Source organism: Halichoerus grypus, chromosome 3 (genome assembly GCF_964656455.1).
Source record: "Halichoerus grypus chromosome 3, mHalGry1.hap1.1, whole genome shotgun sequence".
NCBI classification, from domain to species: Eukaryota; Metazoa; Chordata; class Mammalia; order Carnivora; family Phocidae; genus Halichoerus; species Halichoerus grypus.
The window spans coordinates 148,714,848-148,737,568 of NC_135714.1; the positions used below are offsets into that span (position 1 = coordinate 148,714,848).

Consider the following 22,721-nt stretch of genomic DNA (forward strand, 5'->3'; position numbering starts at 1 on the left):
TATGCCTCTGTCTCCTCATTTTGTCTAACTCTGTGTCTGTTTCTCTGTGTTAGGAAAGTCAGCTCTGTCTTCTGCTTTTGAAAGTAGTGGTCTTATGAAAAAGAGGTCCTAAAAAAAAAGAGGTCCTGTAGTGCCCTGCAGCGCAATGCCTCCTGTTTACCAGAACCTATATCTTCAAGGGTGTCTCTTATGTGTGTGGCATGCACCCTACTGTTGTGGCTGAGCTGCTTTGCTTTCAGTTCACTCATCTGCAATGGCTCTCTTTGCCTGTTGTGGGCAGGTTTTGGTCCCTCTGTTGTTAGTGGGCAAGTCTAAGGCTGCCTTAGGGTTAAGACGAGTCAAACCAGGCATTTGCTAGAGATGCAGTAGGACTGAACTGCAGGAGGATGTTGGGATAGGGAGTGTGGTGCCAAGAAAAGGTCCATGCCAGTGGGAGGGGACCTGTAGTTGCCAGTGACAGAAACAGGTAAGGTTGAAGGGGGTGGATCCACAAAAGCAGGCAGGGGTGGGACATGTGGTGTTAGCGAAGCTTGTGCAGGTCCTCTGCAGGAAGGGACATGGAGTCATGGCCTGGCTGGAGAGGGTGTGTCCACAGGAGAACTTGCAAATGAGAGGTGCTATTAGCAATTAAGTAGGGAGTATTAGTGCTGTTCTGGTTCTTGCAGGTGTCTGTATGCTTATGCTGGGGGCAGGGAAGGGAAATGGCACCCACCAAGTCCTTTGTTCCTGGAGAGTCTCCCAACAAACCCTGCTCCTCTAGCAGATGCTGTGAGATAAGCAAAAAAAAAAAAAAAATCCCCCTCCCATACACCCCAGGAATTTTTCAAACTGCTTCTTCTATGCTGTATCTCTACAGGGCTGTTTGTTGTGCTGCCTTTTTACAAGTGGGAAGTCAGTTTCTTCCACCCCCATGGCTCTCCCATGAGCCTATTGATTTTTAAAGTTCTAGGCTTTACTCCACTGATTGTAAGAACTTGTGAAATTTAGACCTTCTGGTTTTCAAAGCCAAATGTTATGGGGATTCATCTTCCCCTTGCAGGCACCCTGGTGTGAGAGTCTATTTCTCTCCCCTCTCTGCACCTGAAGCATCCCTCCCTCCCATGGATGGCACACAGTCCATTTAGCTCCCGACCACTCATCTGCCCTTCCTACCCTCTTTGATGTGACCTCTTCTCTACATTTAGCTCTGAAGAGTCTGCTCTGCCACTCTTCGGCTTGTTTTCTGGGTTATTTACACTGATATGGCTATTTTATAGTTGTATCCATGGGACGGGGTGAGCTTAGGGTTCTTCTACTCCACCATCTTTCCTGGAAGTCTGACAGGATTGAATTTAGAGCTTGAGAAGTTTATGGAAGTTTCCAGAACCTTGTGGAATGGAGAACTATAGAAAAAATGAAAGGACAGGCAATTTCCAAGCCCTGCAGACAGGCTCCATTCTTAAAAGAGCAAGTGGATTTTTCTTCTCTTAGGGCACAGAAATGACCTCATAACTCAGTTAGAAAAGTGGAGAAAAACTTGATCCTGAATTATTCTGCTGTTTCTTACTGTACATGTAATAACAAAGCTTGAAAGAACTGCATTTTTTGAAAGAAAAAAATAACTATTTTCTGGCTAAAAAGTCAATAAAGAAATTATAAACTACTGGGTGTGATTCCTAAAATAGAAGTAATAAATCACCTAGGTAATAGATAAAATATTCAAATTTTTTAGAAGAGGGAAGAATTATTTAATTAGAATATTCCAGACACTTAAGCACCTTTAACCCATTTCCCTACTTAGGATATTTCTATGAGAGTTGTAACCATTTGTGCCTTTATGTCTGTTCTCTGTGTCCTACTACAGTTTCTAGAAAATAACAGGTACATGATAAATTTCTTCTGAATGAATGGCTTTATAAAAACTTTTGGACAGAAAATTATTTGATACTTGTGTTTTTTGACAGCAAATTGTAATTCAAGGATTAGCTGAATTAGACATAGAACTCACATAAAAATTATTGGTAATTCAAACATTTGTTGGTTAAGTTATAAAAATTCAGGGATTTTATCAGTAATAATTAAAATGACAATTTCAACTCCTATTTGCACTTCCTTTTTCTTCCTCTATTCTGTTCACCATCTGATAGGGGGATACCTTTGCTTATGCACTTATTTAAAAATTCTAGAAGGCAGAGGCTATAGTTATCCTCTAATGGCCCTATGGTTGTCCTTCATGAATGTTTAAATTATTATGTTTAAAATATGATATCATAAAATATTAAAAGATGTTGCTATGTATATCAAGCTCTGAAAAACATTAATGCTTCCATATACACATGGTTTCATTGTTTCAATGCTTTTTTCTTTCAACTGCTAGTTAAAATTGGAAAATCAAAATTAGGTTGATAAAGGGATAAGATTTGTTATGAAGAAAAGGTAAGACTTCTGTCCTTTAAGTTTTGCCGTGCCCTTTGGGACACTCATTCTCTTATTATGCAGGAATGTAATGATCAACTACTCATCATCAGTCTTTAATTGTCTCCTGACTACACTCTAAGTGACCTTCTATAATGAGTTTCCCTTTTAAGGATCATTTCCTCCTCACATTTGAAAATATCCTAGAGTTTTAATTATTATTTTCCTATTCTATGTTATCTGGTAATTACCACAATTTACCTTTGTAACTGACATTATTAAAAAAAAGATATTTTTTCTCATATTACATTTTTTTTCTCAACAAACTTGTTTTGGAAAGAACACATGAGAATTATGGAACTGACTGACATCTCCAAAACCTATTTTCCTGACATCCTCAAAACTAATTGTCATTTAAAGTGACCTGACAAGCTACAGTCTCTGTGGGCTGGCACAAACTTGGCCCAGATTGACTCTCAAAGAGGCCTGTGCAACAAAAGCAACCTCGGCTGGCCATGAGTTATTCAGTGAGATAGAACTAAGAACCATGAACTCAAATTTCCCCCATCTCTGCACAACTAAAAGCTCAGTAAGTGAGTAAAAATATGGTTCAGCAACTTTCTTAGAAGATAAAAAGAATCCTGCCTTTCACAGATGCTTGAACTATTTTTGTCAAGGGAATTAATGTTTTCTTCAGACCCCTCATTATTATCCATTATTACATGTAATGCCTCCATGTCTCGTGCTCATTCTCTCTCCCTCTCAAATGAATAAATAAAATCTTTAAAAAATAAAATTAAATTAAAAAAGTAAAAAAAGAAAAATAAATAAAAAAGAAAAGTACTCAAAGCTTAAGATAATATTTGTCAAGTTCAGCTCTTAAATGTGAATTAAATATCTGGTAATGTGTGGTGATTTAGAAAAAAAAATAATTGAATGATTTGGAGCTAGTGTAGATTAGTCACGATCTCAGGGTCCTGGGATGGAGCAGTAGAGAGTTGTCTTACAATTTATTCTTTATAAGTGTTTGCCTTCTTATCTAAATCATACTGGAAAACATTGAGTTCCTTTCCTAAGATTCAGCTTAATTTGCCACAAATTTCTTTTTTTCCATTTGGCCCTTTATGATGGATTATTCTTTATTATTTTATCTGCTTTATTTGGCAAAAAAGACTCTTGCAACTGTGGACCTAGGGACTTACACTTACATCTCTGCTTCGGGACCAGTTTGCTTTAACTGGAGAGAGTAAATTTAATGAGTTCCTCTGAGATTGAGGAGTGGAGACAATTCTAATTGGAACACTATGAATTGTAACTTTCATGAGGGAAATTTTCATTTGTATTTGGATCATACAATAGTGGCTTCTTTAACTCAGTATGAGACAACCATATTTATCTGTGTAGATTTTAATTAAAAAGAAAAAACTAAGAGTACAGTTGACCTTTTGAACAACACTGGTTTGAACTGCATGGAACCACTTATACACAAGATTTTTTGTTTGTTTGTTTGTTTTTTCTATATATACAGTACAGTACTCTAAATATATTTTCTCTTCCTCATGATTTTCTTAATAACATTTTCTTTTCTCTAGCTTATTGTAAGAATACAGTATACAATACATATAACATACAGAATATGTGTTAATTGATTATTTATGTTATTGGTAAGGCTTCTGGTCAACAGTAGGCTATTAGTAGTTAAATTTTGGGGAATCAGAAGTTAAACATGAATTTCCAACTATGTGGGGGCTGGTGCTCCTAACCCCCACATTATTTAAGAGTTAATTGCATTTATCTTTTGGTGGCTAATTGTAAAGAATCTAGTAAGTTTTAAGTAGTTTATCCTTGCTTTCTTAGCTTTAGCTATGTTTTATATTTCAGTCAGTCAGGCAAGAAGTATATATTGAATCTCACCATGCCCTGAGCCTGCCCTCAAGGATCTTACAGCCCAGCCCTACAATGAACCCCCATTTCTTCTAAAAGACTGGCTATATGACTAAGTCATATAGTTTTTCCTTTGAGATTAAAAATACTTAAAGCTTCAGGGGCACCTGGGTGGCTCAGTTGGTTGAGTGACTGACTTCAGCTCAGGTCATGATCTCCACGTCCTGGGATGGAGCCTTGTGTCAGGGTCCCTGCTCAGTGGGGAGTCTGCTTGTTCCTCTACCTCTGTCCCTCCCTGGCTTGTTCTTTCTCTCTCTCTCTCTCAAATAAATAAATAAAATCTTTTAAAAAATAATAGAATAAAAAAATAAAAAAAATAAAAACACTCAAGCTTTAGATATTTGTCAAGTTCAGCTCTTAAATGTGAATTAAATATCTGGGGATATGTGGTGTTTAGAAAAAATAATTGAATGATTTGGAGCTAGTATAGAATATTACTTAAAATAAATCTAGTCATGCCTTTTGTGTTTGCAAATGAGGAAACTGAGGGTAGAAATGTGAAAGAACCCACCTGAATTCTACAGCTTTTTCCTAGGAAAGTCAGATGTATAACTTAGCCCTAGATATTTGTCCTCCAACCCAATATCCATTAGTAGAGTGCAGTCATGGTATGCATTAGTCAATTTCAGCAATTTGTTTAAAATTACATCTTTTTTTCTTTCTTCAATACAGTTAATATTAAAGTACCTCAGTACCTGAGTAAACTTGAAAGTATAATGATTGTGGGCGACCCTACACCCATTAGAATTATACAGTCAGTATTTGCTTGTGAAAATCGAAGAGCTGATCACAATGATATTAATCAGGGTTTACATTTGTACAAGAGAGTCTCAACAGATAATTTTGTGAACTACTATTTAAAATTTTGATTGTTTTATGTGTTATGATCTAAAAATGATTTTAACTATGATCATTTTAAATGCATTTATCTTTTCAATATATTCCTTCAGTTGTTGTACTATAACCTCTTCTCTCAAAATAAATGTTGATTTTGTTAGAATATGATTTGGGCAGATTTTTTTAGGCTTTTGTAAATTGCAGCTTTGGATGGGGCTGACAGAAGAGAAGTATACATGAAATTCATATTTTGGGGTGAGATAAGTGTGATACTGCCTGTAAACTTACATGTAATTAGTTCTCACTAATGGCCTTTTTTCTTTAGGCTGTGTGACAAATTACTACATAAATCTTCTAGACAAATATTTCAAAGTATAAAATTCCTATTGAATGTAAGAATTCGGAGTAGTGCTGCATATTAGGAGGAAAAAAAGAGCTAACTTGTCTGTTATAATCTGGTTCATTCAGATATTTTCCTTAGGCATCATCGTAATAATTGTAGTATGAAGAATCAGGTTATTTTTTTAATAAAAATTATGAACAAAGTATTGAAGTGAGATGGAGAGCAAAGAATCCATTTGTAATTTACAAAGAATTAAAAGAGTTAGTTTTCTGTTTCTGTTCTTCTATTTATAAAGTATGTTATCATGTCACATAATTTCACTCAAGAAATGTCAAATTTCCTCATATTAAAAATGAGACATTGTCTTTCAAGGCTATCACTAGATTTTTATGAAAAAATATATCAAAAATTTGATAGCAGTAAAGGCTTCTCAATACAAAGATGTGATATTCTTATGGCTGCCAGTTTTATAGATTAAAGTCCTGGAACATTATTTTTTGGGAGATTTGTTTTGTAAATGATTTGAATAATTCAATAAACCTCATTTCCCCCACTTGTTGTCAGGGGGCAGGGAGGAGAAGTGCATGATGTTCTAGTTCCAGCTATATCATTTATAAATAAGCAGTGTGGCTCTCCTCAAACTCCTCTTCCTCCTTTTCTCCCGTCTCTCTCTTCTTGTTCTTATTTGTGTTTACTTTTTTTCTGAGTTTTATATCATAGCTTTGAAAGTTAGCTGATTCATAATGTTTCTTAAGAAGAACATGGCTGTTAGTGGAGCTGAGTTGGAGTTCTGCTGATGGTCAGGTTGGTCTGATGGTACGTTTCGCTGTAGCGTGACTGAATAATGGGTGGAGAGATAGCCACTACAGAAGAGGAGTGAGATTGGAATCTTGACTATTTGGTATGCAGAATTTCAGTTATTCTGCCAGTTTGAAGCTTCATATTTCAATCCCACCCTTCTCCATAGCTGGTCTAGACATGTCCAGAGAGCCTTTGGATTTCTACAGCGCAGTCTTGTTTCCTCTCTCTTCCAGTGGAACTTGGCTATGTTTCTTCCCCCTGATTTATCAGTAACCATATGCTGATCTTTCCATTGTTTACAGATTTGTGTTTATCTCTTTTATGCTAATTGCTTCCCTTTTTTTCTCTTCTTTGCCCTAGGTCTCTAATATTTTAATTGCCTTTTTTTAAAAAAAAACTTTATTTATCTGAGAGAGAAAGAGATAGCAAGAGAGAACACAAGCAGGCTGAGGGGCAGAGGGAGAAGCAGACTCCCCACTGAGTAGGGAGCCTTATGTGGGGCTCCATTCCAGGATCCTGAGATCATGACCTGAGCCAAAGGCAGGTGCTTAACCGACTGAGCCACCCAGGCATCCCTTTTAATTGACTTTTAACATTTTACTGTGATTTCCAGAAGGAAAGCAGAAAAAAAATGTGTATGTTCAATTCACCATTTTAGTGGAAGCTTATTTAAGTTCTTAAACTTAATGGGAATGTTTAACATTCTTTGATATGATAAAAAAGTTGAAATACCATGCATAGAACAGCCCAGGTTTTATACAGTCATTCAATAATAATTACCCTTTGATATATTAAAAAAATGTTTATAAATAAATTTACCTAATGTTTGAATGATAAATGATAAGATTTGGAGTGCCTTTTATTTTTAATTTATTGTGAGCCCAAGTTTTTTTTCATTTCTATAAAAACAACAAAGATCTTAAAAAAAAAAATCCTTGAGAGGTATAGTTGAGCCCTGTAACAAAATGTCAGCTAATGAAAGGGAAATAAGTTGCATAATATTGATTAAATAAGTTGAGGTACTTCTTCAATTCAGTTGGAAAGTTTTAGTTTTAATAAAGTAAAATTTCTGTTTTCATCTAAATTTTGACCAAATTGGTGCTGGAAAGGGCTATCTGAAAGAATTAAAGAGAAAAACACTGTAAAATGATAATGTTTTACTAGAAAGTTTTATTTTTTTGTTGGCCATACAGTTTGCAAAGCTCTTTAATACTCATTTGTTTATTTAATCATTATCATACCTCTGTAACTTAGGTGTGTTAACCACTTTTAAAAGATTGATTATGATTTTTCAGAAAAAGAGCTAATATATATAGTTTGAAGAAAATTAAAGAAAAACAACAACAACAAAAACTCCTTGACATCTGAAAACAAATCTGTTCCTTAAGCAGAAAAAAGGAGGTTATTGAAGGCAAATGTATTGGGAGTCCACATGGAAACACTTTAGGAAAAGAATAACTTACTAGATTTTCCAAAGAATAGGTTAAAGTTGCATGGGTATGTTTTATCTATGTTCATAGTGATAAAATCCACAATTTTTTGGAGCACCTGGGTGGCTCAGTCAGTTAAGCATCTGCCTTTGGCTCAGGTCATGATCCCAGGGTCCTGAGATCGAGTCCCGCATGGGGCTCCCTGCTCAGCAGGAAGTCTGCTTCTCCCTCTGCCTGCCACTCCCCCTGCTTGTGCTCTGCCTGTCTGATAAATAAATGAAATCTTAAAAAAAAAAAATCCACAATTTTTTAAAAACCAATTTGCAGTTCTCACTTCCAGGATAATTCAATCAGACAACAAAATTCCTTGAGTGAGTCATGGAATTAAGACTAAGCACAACGAGATTACATTCCAGGAAGTGTTTTGGCATGACAGAAATTCTTTGTTCCCTTTGTAAGTAACACAGCTACTTACCTAGATATAGTTAATCAATTTCTTATGAAATGAAGAAAAATATAATAAAATACACATGAAAAACAGTAGAAAATTTTAGTATAAACATAGGAAGCATTTTGATTAATTTAAAATACAGATATTTCTGATATTAATGAATTTGAACTTAGTCATCCTTTAAGAAATTACTCTAAATCTAAAGCACTTCTATATTTTATTAAAATCTCTTCACTCAAAAACCTTACTAGAATTTTGTGTATTTATGGTGTCTGTGCTCTCATGCCATTACTACAGACATGAGGGAGAGAGACTCTTACACTTCAGTGAGCAGGTTGAAAGGCTTTTCTGGTTCCACAGAAATGTAAATCCAATCATATTTAAAATAAGAATTACATATTGCATATAGTTCTCAGTGCAAGTCTTTCATGAGTTGCCTTCTTTTGTCCATTTGATAAACAGTCACCCGTCTCTTGACCCCACCTCCAACATCTTGGCCCTGACCAAGAATACGCTATTTGTGGTGTTTTTATTCTTGAATGACTATAGCAAGTAAGATCGTTTTCATTTTTTCATCTCTTCTCATACATCCTCCTTTCTTTATAATCTGCTGAGTTAGAAGTTACTTGTCCCTCAGCATCACGTAAAATTTTATTATAAATAGCATAAGCTCTTCTAAGGCATTTGTTGTCATTTGTAATCAAAATATAGTAAGATGTTGATTGTTCTGTAGAAACTATTTTAAATGTGACATAGACATATATTCATCATTCACTTAATCTAAAAGCCGTGACATTTCAGGGTGCCTGATATTATTTAACCCAAATAATTTTTTTTTTCTTGAACTTATTTAGGATCACAAACTCTATTTTTCTCATCATACAGTATAATATAATTTCAGTTGTCTCTTTAAGCTGTGTACAATGTTACTAGTAATAAATTATAAAATTAACTTTATTTTATAAATCAGACTTTTACTACGTTATTGCGAGGAATAAATTTGTTGAAACCCCCCCAAATTTTGTCTTCACTTGTTTTCTTTGCTAACCTTTTTTTTTTCTTTTGCTTTCATTCTATTTTGTCCTTTTACCAGTGGCCTCTTTATTTTCTTTATATTTCTTTCCACTCTCTTTGATAGTTTTTATCTCAACGTCTCTGTATGCTTCAAATGGCATATGGAATATTTCATGATTGTGTTGCCTCATTTTTTCAGAAGTGGTAAAAATGTCTAACCCATGACACTCTGACAGTTTATGATTTTTACACAAAGGAAGATGCTAACAAACCAAGTCAGACACATTTGACAGTAATGTTCCATTTAGTTTGAGTCCATCAAAAAAAAAAAAAAATAGTTGTCACTTTCTGAGGAATGCACTGCCTGGGAATTAAATCAAGCACTTCCCCTTAGGAAGAAGCAAGAGGATGAAGGGGAGAGAGAAAATGCAGAAATCCTCTAATATATAGATTACAGATCCCTTTTGGACTTAAAATACTTATAAAATACATTTTATCATTTGTCCATAATGACTAAGAAAATCTTATAATTATATCTACGTAAGTAGAACACACACCAGTGATGAATGAAACTAAATAAGCTTTAAAGAAATTTGGGATGTTGAGGCAAAATATTTCTTAACATGATTTCTCCTGCGTTGTCTGCAGACAATGAAGTTTTTTGCAATAATTAAGAGAATAACTACACAATTAGGAAATAAAGACTTTTTCACAAGCCCACACTGAAAGCTGAAAAATAACAGAACACTAGGTTTCTATACAAACATATCTAAAGTCAATTTTTAAATTTTTTCATAGTAAATTCTTATTAACAACATCAATTTGAGCACATAGATTTATGCTATCTCTCCTTTAAAGATCTGTGGTCAGAATAAATACAAATACATCTTGTTACTTAACTCTTTACATGCTAAATAAAAAAATACATAAGGTTTTTTTAATATAAAAATTACCCGTATCTCTAAATGTTAGACAGACAACTGTTCTTTTTAAAAATGAAGTTTCTATAATCAGAAAATGGAAACAATATTACTACCAGTAATAACGGGTTATTATTACTACATCATGATTACATTATCATTTATATATATATATATATATATATATATATATTCATTTATATGTTGTATTCATTTATATGCTGTTCTTAGAAACGTCTTTCATATATGTGTCTTTATGTTCACGTTATCATTTTTATGTAACCAAATTAGTTCTGGTTTATTCTATGACCGAATGTGTATAGTTTTAATTTGCTCCAACTATGCCTTTCTTCTTTAATATTGTGGTGGGAAGTTTAGGCTCTAAAAATTCATTTTTAATTGACCTCCTCCATCTCACTATATACTGTACCCCACTCACACACAGCACCACCACCACCAAGAAGCAAAAACTTCCAGGATTTTAATTTGGACTGTGGTTTAAGTAAATTATCAATTCATGCGGAGTTGACATCTTAAAAGACTTTGTCCAATCCAAGATCATGATGAATCACTCCAATTATTTAGCTCTTCATTAATTTCTCCCAAAAGTGTTTCTTATATATTTAGTACAGAGAGTGGCCTTATGCATATTTTTTTAAGATTTATTCCTAAATATTTGATACTTCCATGTGATTTCAAAAGCTATTTAATTTTTTTTTTAAGATTGTATTTACTTATTTGAGAGCGAGCAAGAGAGAGAGACCATGCACACAAGTGGGGAGAGAGGTAGAGGGAGAGGGAGAAGGAGTGGGAAAGAGATTCTGAAGTCTGCTGAGTGCAAAGCCCCACTTGGGTCTGGATCTCAGGACCCTGAGATCATTACCTGAGCCAGTTGGATGCCTAACTGACTGAGCCACCCAGGCACCCCTATTTTAAAATTTTTATTTCAAGTTTGTTGTTAGTAAATAAAGTTGAATATATATTGACATTTATCAGTCACAGCCTTGAAAAATTAATTTATCAATCATTATAGGTTTTAAATTTTGTTGGATTTTTTTGTACACATTTAATGTCATTTAAAATAATATTAGTTTTCATTCTTCTTTCACAGTCTTTATATCTTTTCTTTCTTCTTCATGACTCATTTCACTTGATAGGCTCAATGGGTAGTATCAATTTAGATAGAGGTAGTGATGCTTGAGATTAGTGTTGTGTTTCCAATCTCAGGGGGAAAGTATTCACTATTTCACCAAAGATATATGTTTGCTGAATTTTTATTGTGAATACCCTTTGTCATGTTAAAAAAAAAGTTCCCTTCTATTTTTAGGTTACTGAAAATTTCCATTATAAGTACGTTGTTGAGTTTTATCAAATGATTTTTTTGCCTGTACTGAGATAATAATATGACTTATCTCTTTTATTCTGTTAATGTGAGTTATATTGATTGATTTTGAATATTAAACCAACATTGCATTTCTAGAATAAATCCCAATTGGTCATGATATAATGTCTTTTAAAATATTGATAGATTCACTGTGCTATTTTGTTAAGGATTTTTTCCTTCTATACTCATGAGAGACATAGGTCCAATATATTCATTTCTTATTATGTCTTTGCCTGGTTTTGATATCAGGTTCATGCCAGTATCATATGAAGAATTTCTCTAATTTCTAAAATATTTGTGTAAAAATGATACCATTTCTCATTTTAATGTTTAGAAAAGTTCATCAGTGAATCCATGTGGGCCTGGAGTTTTCAAAATTTTTTAAACATAATGCCCACAAGGTCAATCCTTGTGGAAAAATTTCCTCCTTTCTCATGGCTAAATAATAATCTAGTGTATATGCTAAGTGAAGGAAGTCAGAGAAGGACAAATATGGTTTGATATCACTCACATATGGAATCTAAAAACACCAAATTAATAGAAACAGAGGGTTGAATGGTAATTGCTAAGGCCTGGGCAGGGGAGGGGGGGGTTAAGGAAGTGGGAAGATATTGATCAAAAGGTATGAACTTCCAGTTATATGATTAATAACTTCTGAGGATCTAATGTACAGCATGGTGATTATAGTTAATGATACTGTATTATATATTGAAAGTTGCTAAGAGAGTAGATCTTAAACATTCTCACTACAAAAAAGAAAAGGTGATAAAGGCGTCACCTAATGAGATGGTGATCGTAATTTCTCATTATGTAAGTATATAAAATCAACATATTGTACACATAAACTTACACAATGCTATATGTTAATTATATCTCAATAAATTTGGGAAAAAACACTTAAAAAGATGAAATGTGCCTTTCATTTGTTCAGTAATAGCTAATGTAAATTTAAGGAGAGAAAAATTTTTTAAACAGATGCAGGACTACTTTGGTAATAAGTGTCTTCTTGTTAATTTTGGTAAGTTCTTTTAAAGAATTAATCTATTTCATTTAAATTTTGCTATTTGGTTTCTATATGTCTCATTTGTTGTATAATTTTTAATTCATTCTTTTCTGCTTTTTTGTAACATAGACTTTTTAAATTTTTTCCTTATTATTTTATTTTTGTTTTATTATTTTTTATCTTATTAGATTTTGTGTTATACATTCTTGGGTAATTTTTTGTTGTTACCCTAGAGATTCAGTATGGATTACTAACTTACTATAATTCACTTTGATTAGGACTTTTATCACTTCCAGAATAATGCAAAACCAATAATTTACTACCTTTCCAGCTATGTCTTTTATTGCTCCATCTTACAAAAACCACACTCCAACCATTCCAAACCAGAGTTGTAATTCCTTATTACTACCTCTCTGTATCATGTATTATTACCTCTCTGTATCATGCTTGGGGCACTTCTTTCTGCCTGTCTAACTGCTTCCTTCTCTGTCTGCTGAAAGAGCTCATAGATACATCCTCTATCCTTCTCATAGTGCAAAGTGCATTAATTCATTTCTCCATTTATTCATTTCACAGGTATTTTGGGAGACAAATCATGTGATAAGTACTATACTAATGTTTCCTGAGCACAAGATATCAAGACACAATCCTATCCCTCAATGATCTTATAGATTATTATGTTTGTATTTTAAATCACAATGATGTTTTTACTTCCTTCTCTTACACATGATGTCAAAGGTAATAACTGTGATATTCATCTTTAATTTTTAGCCCCTATGTCAGAATAGATGCTTAATATGCAGTTTTGAATAAATAAATGAACATCTTTATTTCCATTGGGTAATAAGCCCAAATCTTTATCACTTTATCACTTTATTATTTATACACCAGTTAAAATATTTATTAAGTATCTGCTATGTGGCAGACACTCTCCTAGGTTCTGGGGACACTATAGGGAACAGCAAAAAGTCTCTGCTTTCATAGAGCTTATATCCCAATGAGGAGATAGTCAATTAATAGATTTTAGAATTAATAGTCAATTAATAAATTTAGAATAGTAATGTATGGTAGAAAAGAAATGCATGGTAAAAATAAAATAGACTTGGGAAATAGGGCAAGGAGTGCTGGGTATGCTCATTTAAGATGGGTTGGTTGATTATGAAGAATCTCTCCAAGAAAATTATATTTGAGTGAAGGCCTGACTATATGGATTCTTGAGTGTTCTAACTGCTTATCCTCAAGCCCCTCAGGAAAAGTGTTAAAACACTTTCCTTCTGCTATTCTTATACTCCAATTACTTCTAGGAAAATTTTAAGTACCTTAAACTGTCACTAGATTTTTTTTCCTCAGACAAAAACCTATTTTATCTCTTAGTATTGTATTTTGTGAGATCTAAATCTATTTATATAGGTTTATTAATTATTTTCAAAAAGCATGTTCCAAAAGTTTCATCTGGGGGCGCCTGGGTGGCTCAGTCGTTAGGCGTCTGCCTTCGGCTCAGGTCATGATCTCAGGGTCCTGGAACCGAGCCCCCGCATCCAGCTCCCTGCTCAGCGGGGAGCCTGCTTCTCCCTCTCCCACTCCCTCTGCTTGTGTTCCCTCTCTCGCTGTGTCTCTCTGTCAAATAAATAAATAAAATCTTTAAAAAAAAAAAATTTTCATCTGTACAAATTCATTTATTTCAATTCTTTTTTTTTTTTAAAGATTTTATTTATTTATTTGAGAGAGAGAATGAGATAGAGAGAGAGAGCATGAGACGGGGGAGGGTCAGAGGGAGAAGCAGACTCCCTGCCAAGCAGGGAGCCCGATGCGGGACTCGATCCTGGGACTCCAGGATCATGACCTGAGCCGAAGGCAGTCGCTTAACCAACTGAGCCACCCAGGCGCCCCTCATTTATTTCAATTCTTATGTAGTCTCCCCAGCTCCAGACCTCTTAAACAATGTAAATCTTCCTCTATCCAAGTTTGCCCTGTAAACTCCCTCTTTCTGGTTGGAGTTTCCAAGCCATATACAGTTCCTCAGTTTGCCACAGTTGTGAAATTCTTATAGGGTTTATTGTCCAATTCATTCACTTCCACAAATACCATGCTTCTTTTTCACAATAATTGTTTTATAGTTTTGCCCTGACTTAGTCTGTTTGGGCTGCTATAGTAAAATACCATAGACTCGGTGGCTTATAAACAACAGAAATATATTTCTCACATTTCTGGAGGCTGGGAAGTCCAAAATTAAGGCACCAGTAAATTTCATGTCTGGAGAGTTCATAGTTCATAGAGGACTGTCTTTTTGCTGTGTCCTCACAAGGTGAAAGGCAAGGAAGCTCTCTGGGCCTTTTATAAGGACACTAATCCCATCTATGAGTCTTAATCTCATAGACTGATCCCCTCTTCCCAAAGGTCTCACCTCTAAATGCCCTCACATCTGGAGTTAGGATTTCAACATAAGAATTTTGTGGGAACGCAAACATTCAATTCGTAGGAGACCATATCTTACTAGTCAGAGTATATTTCTAGCTTTTTCAGGCCTGGGGTCATACTATACACATTTTCCCTTTCCACATCCAGCGATGCATATAGTGGATACTCAATAAACATTAAAAAAATAATAATAATGATACCAGTCTATATGTATGCCAGGCTAAATGAAATGTCATTTCATCTGGAGGATAAATACTAGGTGCACTATGAGACTAACCTAATTTCCATATTAAATTCTACCATATGCCTTGAATACACGGGATCAGAGACATATTTATAAGATGGAATTTTTCTACTTAATAGCTATCCATGTATTAATATAGTATTAATTTTTATATCTGATTCTTTAAAATATCTCACACCTTTCATACTATTTCATAGATTTTATTTATTTATTTATTTATTTATTTATTTATTTATTTATTTATTTCAGGCTGGGAGGAGCAGAAGGGGAGGGAGAGGAACAGAGTCTGCGCTGAGCGCAGAGCCATATACAGGGCTTGATTTCAAGACCCTGGAGATCATGACCAAGCCAAAACCCAGGGGGACTTAACCCACTGAACCACCCAACTTCCCCTTTTCATACTATTTTAAACGTAGCAGACAGTACACTATTTCTTACGTTTCAAGTAAAAGACTGATTTGAATTTACAATTGATAACAGTAAGGTAGGTATATTAGAATCTTTAATATGTTAAATAGGTAAATCTCTCAAAACACCTTTGAATAATAAATCAATTTTCAACATACACCTACTTTTGTTGCTTTGTTTGGAGTTTTTGCTGTTTTGTTTTGTTGCTTTACAGAAGAAATCTTAAACCACATGAGATGTGACAGTCCCTGAGGCTTTACATATGAAAACTTAAGATGAGTTAGTAGCATTTGCAGTAAAAACTGCAGGCTCTGTGCATAAGAACATAAAAATTTAAAACCTATTCTCACAACTGCAATGAAGAAATTTCTAGTATGCCATCACTGGTGACTCAAGTTTTGTTTTATAACTCTAGAGTATCACTTACTCATTTGAAAAGCCTTGTCTCAGGAGATTTATCAGTCTGTAGGCTAAATTGCTGTACAGAGAAAATGAATTTCCTTTTGATTGGCAGGTGTTTTAATGAATGTGTAGCTTTAAAATTTATATTTGTAGTCTTAAAGTGGCTGAATCTAAAAGCTGAGCACTAAAAAATATCTCTACAAAAATTATTGAAAAGAAGCCTTGACTACATTTCACTTAGGGCATATAAATTAAAAAATAAAAATTTACTAAAGAAAATAAAAACTACTATGCACTATGATTTTCTTATTAAATAGGACCTATCCAGTTCACGCTAGAGAATATATAAGATCAAAAGACCTTATCTAGTATTTGGCCACTCGGTGGAGAGAGATTTAGATCTTTTAAAAGTTTAGATATTTTTTTTTTTTTTTTTTTAAAGATTTTATTTATTTGACAGAGAGAGACACAGCGAGAGCAGGAACACAAGCAGGGGGAGTGGGAGAGGGAGAAGCAGGCTTCCCGCTGAGCAGGGAGCCCGATGTGGGACTCGATCCCAGGACCCCGGGATCATGACCTGAGCCGAAGGCAGACGCTTAACGACTGAGCCACCCAGGCGCCCAAAGTTTAGATATTTAAAAAAAAAAAATCAGCTAATTGCTGATTGTGGAAATCCTTACTGGAAATGTCAGTCTCTCTTTTGCTTACTTACATGTAACATGGGTAGAACAATGTTTATTTCGTAGTGTTGAGTTAGAAAATGTTCATAAAGGGGCGCCTGGGTGGCTCAGTCGTTAAGCGTCTGCCTTCAGCTCAGGTCATGGTCCCAGGGTCCTGGGATCGAGTCCCGCCGTCGGGCTCCCTGCTCAGCCGGAAGCCTGCTTCTCCCTCTCCCACTCCCCCTGCTTGTGTTCCTGCTCTCGCTCTCTCTCTGTCAAATAAATAAATAAAATCTTTAAAAAAAAAAAAAAGAAAAAGAAAATGTTCATACAATGATTTAATGTACTACTTTGCCCCTAGTGGATGCTCAATAATTAGGTGTTAGACAAATGAAATTTCTCACTGACTTATTTATTTCCCTTTTAGGTTAAAAAAGCAACTGGCATTTTACCCTAAGAAATAACAGAAAAACAGGCGAGATCCTGTATTTTCTTTTTTGATGGCCAAAGTGAAACACTTAAACATTTTTGGTTCTCTCCCTTAAAACTGGAGAGATTTTCAGTCTGCTTCTTGAGCATATAATTCCTTTCTACAACTGTTTGATCTTGGCTGTCACCACTACTGAGGTTAATGTTATTAGGGCAGAAGCTAGAAGCTAATAAAAAGAAAAGCTTTCACTTTTATTTGAGGGATTACTGATAAAGAAGCCAAATTTCCTAACAAACAAGATATTTCAGTGATTAAAAACAAATAATATATTGCAAAATCAAAGACTAATATGGTGAAAATATTAACAAAAACATAAAATTTGAAAAATAATTTGGTAAACTTTCTTATTCTATTCATGAAAAACTACCTTTATTTAAAAGGCACTAGAAGTATTCTTTCTTAACATGTTAAGTTATCACCACACATACACGCACATACATTCATGTGCAGTGTTTAACAGGAATCACATTAAAGTCATTACCTGAGTAAGTGCCTGTTGACACCAATGTTATTTATTCTTGACTATAGAATTAAACAAGAAATCTGAAAGTGGTACACATGAAGAAAGGAGGAAGAGGGGAGACTAAATATTATGATTTAGGATGCCTGGATAGCTCAGTTGGTTAAGTGTCAAGACTCTTGATTTCTGCTCAGGCCATGATTTTAGGGTCCTAGAATGGAGACCCACATAGGGCTCCATGCTCAGTGGGGAGTCTGTTTAAGGTTTCTCTCTCTCTCTCCCTCTGCCTCTCCCCTCGCTCCTGCTCTCTCTCTCTCTTTCTTTCTCTAAAATAAATAAACAAACCTTTAAGAAAAATAATTATTATTATTTGAAATGAAATGATGTGTACTTTGAAACACCCAAGATAAATATATATGCATATAAAAAATATATATATATATATTTTTTTTTAGAAAAAAGTTGAGTAAGGTAACTGGTTAACAATTAAGTATAAAAATCAATAGCTTTAGTGTATACCATTTAGAAAATATAATAGAAGAAAGGATGGTACTTATAGTACAGTGAAGAAAAACACCTACCTAGAAAAACTTAAGAAAAAAAGGCTTGAACTAAAAAAAAAGAAAAAAGAAAAAAAAATGTGTGACATTCCACTGAAATCCAGGGGGAAAAAACTATGAAAAATTGTTAAGATATATAAAAATATTACTTCCCTAAGGAGGAAGTGATAAATTCAATTAATCTCAAAACAAAATCCAAACTGACCATTTTATTAAATAGTAAAATGAGTCTAAAGTTCACATAGAAAAATAAATATGTGATATTCTTCTGAAAAAGAATATGGTGAGTGAGAAATGGCTCTGCCAAACATTAAAATGTGTTGCCACCAGTGTTCCAGTGTAAAAACTGACAGAAAAGAGGAACATATGGAAGTCCCCAAATATGCCAATAAAATGTGTGAAATTTTGTATGTGGACAAGAAAAGAAAAGACTATTTATTAAATGTAATTCCTATGGCTACCTAACTATTTGTGAAAAAATAAATGTGATACTTTCTTCATTTCTCACAAGCCAGATGGTTCAAAATTTTGATGGACAAAACAAAAATAAAATGTTAGTAAAACTCCAAATTCATGAATGAATTAAAAAAAGAATATTGCGGGGCACCTGGGTGGCTCAGTCTGTTAAGTGTCTGCCTTCCAATCAGGTCATGATCCTGCAGTCCCAGGATCAAGCCCTTCATTGGGCTCCCCACTCAGCGGGGAGTCTGCTTCTCCCTCTGACCCTCTTCCCTCTCATGCTCTCTCTCTCTCTCAAATAAATAAATAAAATCTTTCAAAAAATAAATAAAAAATAAAGATAAATACAAATAAAAATAAAAAATGATATTGAGAAAAGATTTATTTATAAATATGTGAATAAACTATGAAAGAAAAAAAAACATCTGGTTGGAAAAAAATCTTAAATTAGATTTATTTTGATCCACTCTGACAATTTCTGTCCTTTAATTGGTGCATTTAGACCACTGACATTTAAAGTGATTATTTAGACAGTTTGATTAATATCTACCATATTCATTACTGTTTTCTATTTGCTGTTTTTATTCCTTGTTCCATTTTTGTCTTCCACTTTTTTTTTCTGTCTTTTGTGTTTTTTAATTAAGCATTTTACAGGATTCCATTTTTCTCTCTTAGTATATCAATTCATAGGATATATATATATATACATATATAATGTAATCTATTGTTGGTACTCTAGTTTGAACAAACTGCTATGTTATATCAATTAAGAAAAGTAAAAAGTTTTTATATTTTATTTTATCTTCTCTTATTCTTCCACAATGTTTTTCCCTTCTTTATGTAGATCTAAATTTCTCATCTGTATCATTTTCCTCCTCTCTAAAGAACTTTTTAAAAACATTTCTTACAATATAAATCTACTGGCAACAAATTCTTCAACTTTTGTTTGTCTGAGAAACTCATTTCTCCTTTACTTTTGAAGGACAATCCCACAGCATACAGAATTCTAGGTTGGTGTTTTTTATCTTCTTTCAATTCTAAATATTTCATTTGACTCTCTTCTTGCTTACGTAGTTTCAGAAGTGAAGTTAGATGTAATTCTTTTTTTTGTTGTTCCTGTACAGATAGGATGTTTTTTTCCACTGGCTTCTTTCAAGATTTTGTCTTTAGCTTTGATTTTCTGTAATTTGAAAATGATATGCCTAGGTGTAGTTTGTAATTTTGTTTTGTTTTGTTTTGGCATTTGTCCTGTCCTAGTGTTTTCTAAGCTTCTTGGATCTGTGGTTTGCTGTCTGACATTAATTTGGGGAAATTCTCAGTCACTGTTGTTTCAAATATTTCTTCTATTCCTTTCCCTTTTTCTTCCCCTTCTTTTATTCCCATTATGTGTATGTTATACCTCTTATAGTTGTTCCACAATCCTTGGGTATTCTGTTCCACTTTTTTCAGTCTTTCTTCTGTTTGCCTTTTTGTTTTGAAGGCTGATACTAATATATCCTCAAGCTCAGAGATTCTTTCCTCAACTGTGCCCAGTCTACTAATAAACCCATCAAAAGCATTCTTCATTTTTTTATGTTTTTTATCATTAGCATTTCTTTTTTATTCTTTTATTGAATTTCCACCTCTCTGTTTACATTTTCCATCTGTTGTTGCACACTATTTACTTCACCAATTAGAGTCCTTAGCATATGAATCATAGTTGCTTTAAATTCCCTGTCTGATAATTCCAACATCTCTGCCATGGCTGGTTCTGATGTTCGTTCTCTCTTCAAATTGTGTTTTTTGCCTTTTGGTATGCCTTGTAATTCTTTTTTCCTGATAGCCAGACACAATATACTGGGTAAAGGAATTATTATAAATAGAGCTTTTATAATGTGATGATGAGGTATGGCGGGGAGAGGAAGTGTTCAATAGTCTTCTGATTAGGTCTCAGTCTTTTAGTGATCCTCTGCCTCTGGACTGTGAATGTCAGGATTTTTCTCTCCTCTTTGGTTGGACAGGATAGTTAGAGTAGGCTGGAGTTGGGTATTTCTCTTCCCTCAGGTTAGTTAGGCTCCGGTAATATCCCAGCCCTGGAGTTTTTTTTTTTTTTTTTTTTTAAACCAGCCCTGGAGTTTTTAACTCTCAGTCTTTACTGAGCCTCCAGCAATTTGTCATTACTGTTAAGTTTTCCTATCCAAGCACTGGTTCCCAAAAGGTTTGCACTCCTGAGTGCCTGCCCTGGTAAGCCTCAACTCCCTATATTCACCTGTTTGGCTCTCTTTTGGAGACATCAGTTTGCCCTATGTCGTTTCTTCCCTTATGGGCCAAGAAGAGTTGTTGATTTTTTTAGTCTGTTCAGCTTTGTACTTGTTGTTAAGATGGAGTGGTAACTTCCAAACTCCTTGCATGCAGAACCGGAAAACAGAAGTCTTAAATTAGATTTAAATAAAATAAATTTAGAAATATTTAGAATATATATATATATAATTAACAAAGCTTTAATAAACACAATATAAAAACTGTTTTAAGGGACGCCTGGGTGGCTCAGTCAGTTAAGCTTCTGTCTTTGGCTCAGGTCATGATCCCAGGGTGCTGGGATTGAGTCCCGCATCAGGTTCCTTGCTCAGCAGGGAGCCTGCTTCTCCTTCTGCCTGCCACTCTCTTGCTTGTGCTCTCTCCCTCTCTTTCTCTGACAAATAAATAAATTAATAAAAAATAAATAAAATAAAAAATTGTTTTAAAAATACAAAAAATAACTTTAATAAGCATAATATAAAATTTGTTTTAAAAAAAAAACAAATAAAAGGGGCACCTGGGTGGCTCAGTTAGTTAAGCATCTGCGTTCAGCTCAGGTCATGATCCCAGGGTCTTGGGATCAAGCCCCATGTCAGGCTCCCTGCTTAAGGGGAGTCTGCTTCTCCCTCTCCCTCTGCCCCTACTCATGCTCTCTTCTCTCTCTCTTTCTCACTCTTTCTCTCAAAAGAATAAATAAAATCTTTAAAAATAAAAAAACACATTTTTTAAAAACTCTGAACAATCATTTCACAATGTAAGAAATACAAATGATAAATGTATATGAAGTTATTAATTTTATAAGTAATCAAGAGAAAGCAAACTAAAGTATGAAGAATATATATTTCACCGGTAAATGTCAAAATATTATCCAATGCTTCTGAAGATGTGTGAAAACTATCATAAGTTACTCTACAGATATTCAAGATTCTATTTATAGGAATTATCCTTCCCCTTCCAAAAATACATAATTAAGAATATATAAACAAAGATGTTCATTTCAACATTATTTTTAATAGGGAGAATTAGAAGTAATGTGAAAGTATCTCTTTAGGGGAATGGTGTAAATTGGGATACAATGAAATAATATCAACCATTAAAAGTCAATGAAAATATGGCTTTTTTATACAATTAAGTTGGATAAAGTCAAATTATAAGGCAATGCGTATATTACACACTGCATGTAAATGTTACAAAACATACGCTTAAAGTCTTCACAGTGGTTCTCTCTGGAAGATGATTATACTTTCTACTTCAGTGTTGTTGGCTTTTTATCATGAGCATATTTCTTTTTTCTATAAAATAATATGTTTTAATAAAAGGTCTTCCATGGAGCATAGTAACAGGTACTAAAGAAGTACACGCATTTAACTCTTGTTACCTGTTCTAGAAGATTAAATGGTTTTTGTAGGGATGATAATCCCATTTTGTTTTCTCCTACTAGGGAAAGGTGAGCATGGGAAACCTTACCCCCTCACTGAAGAGGACCATGATGACTCAGCTTACAGGGAAAATGGTTTCAACATTTTTGTCAGCAACAATATTGCTCTAGAGCGGTCCTTGCCAGATATTCGCCATGCTAAGTGAGTATCAGCAAGCCCCATATGCAGTGTGGTTTTCTTTTGTTTGTCTGTTTTTTTAAATTATGTTTAATGTGTATCACAGTGAGATACATAATTATAAATTTTGCCATAATAATTTTTTTAAAAATAAGTTTATATTTCATAATCTTAAATATTTAAATTTAAATTGAGGTAATGTTTAAAGTTAGAAAAGAATAAGTACCAACTTTCTAAAACTTAATTCACATTTTCATTGAGTTGCCT

At 34.0% G+C, this 22,721-nt stretch overlaps 1 protein-coding gene across 2 annotated transcripts in view; it reads left to right on the forward strand.

The window, feature by feature from the left end:
* The window catches only part of GALNTL6 (polypeptide N-acetylgalactosaminyltransferase like 6), a 1,190,952-nt gene that overhangs the window by 481,143 nt on the left and 687,088 nt on the right, over positions 1-22,721 (forward strand). For both annotated transcript variants that reach the window (XM_078069438.1, XM_078069439.1), the window contains one exon: positions 22,340-22,478. In XM_078069438.1, coding sequence (XP_077925564.1) covers positions 22,340-22,478 — 139 coding nt within the window. The remainder of the gene's footprint in view (positions 1-22,339; positions 22,479-22,721) is intronic.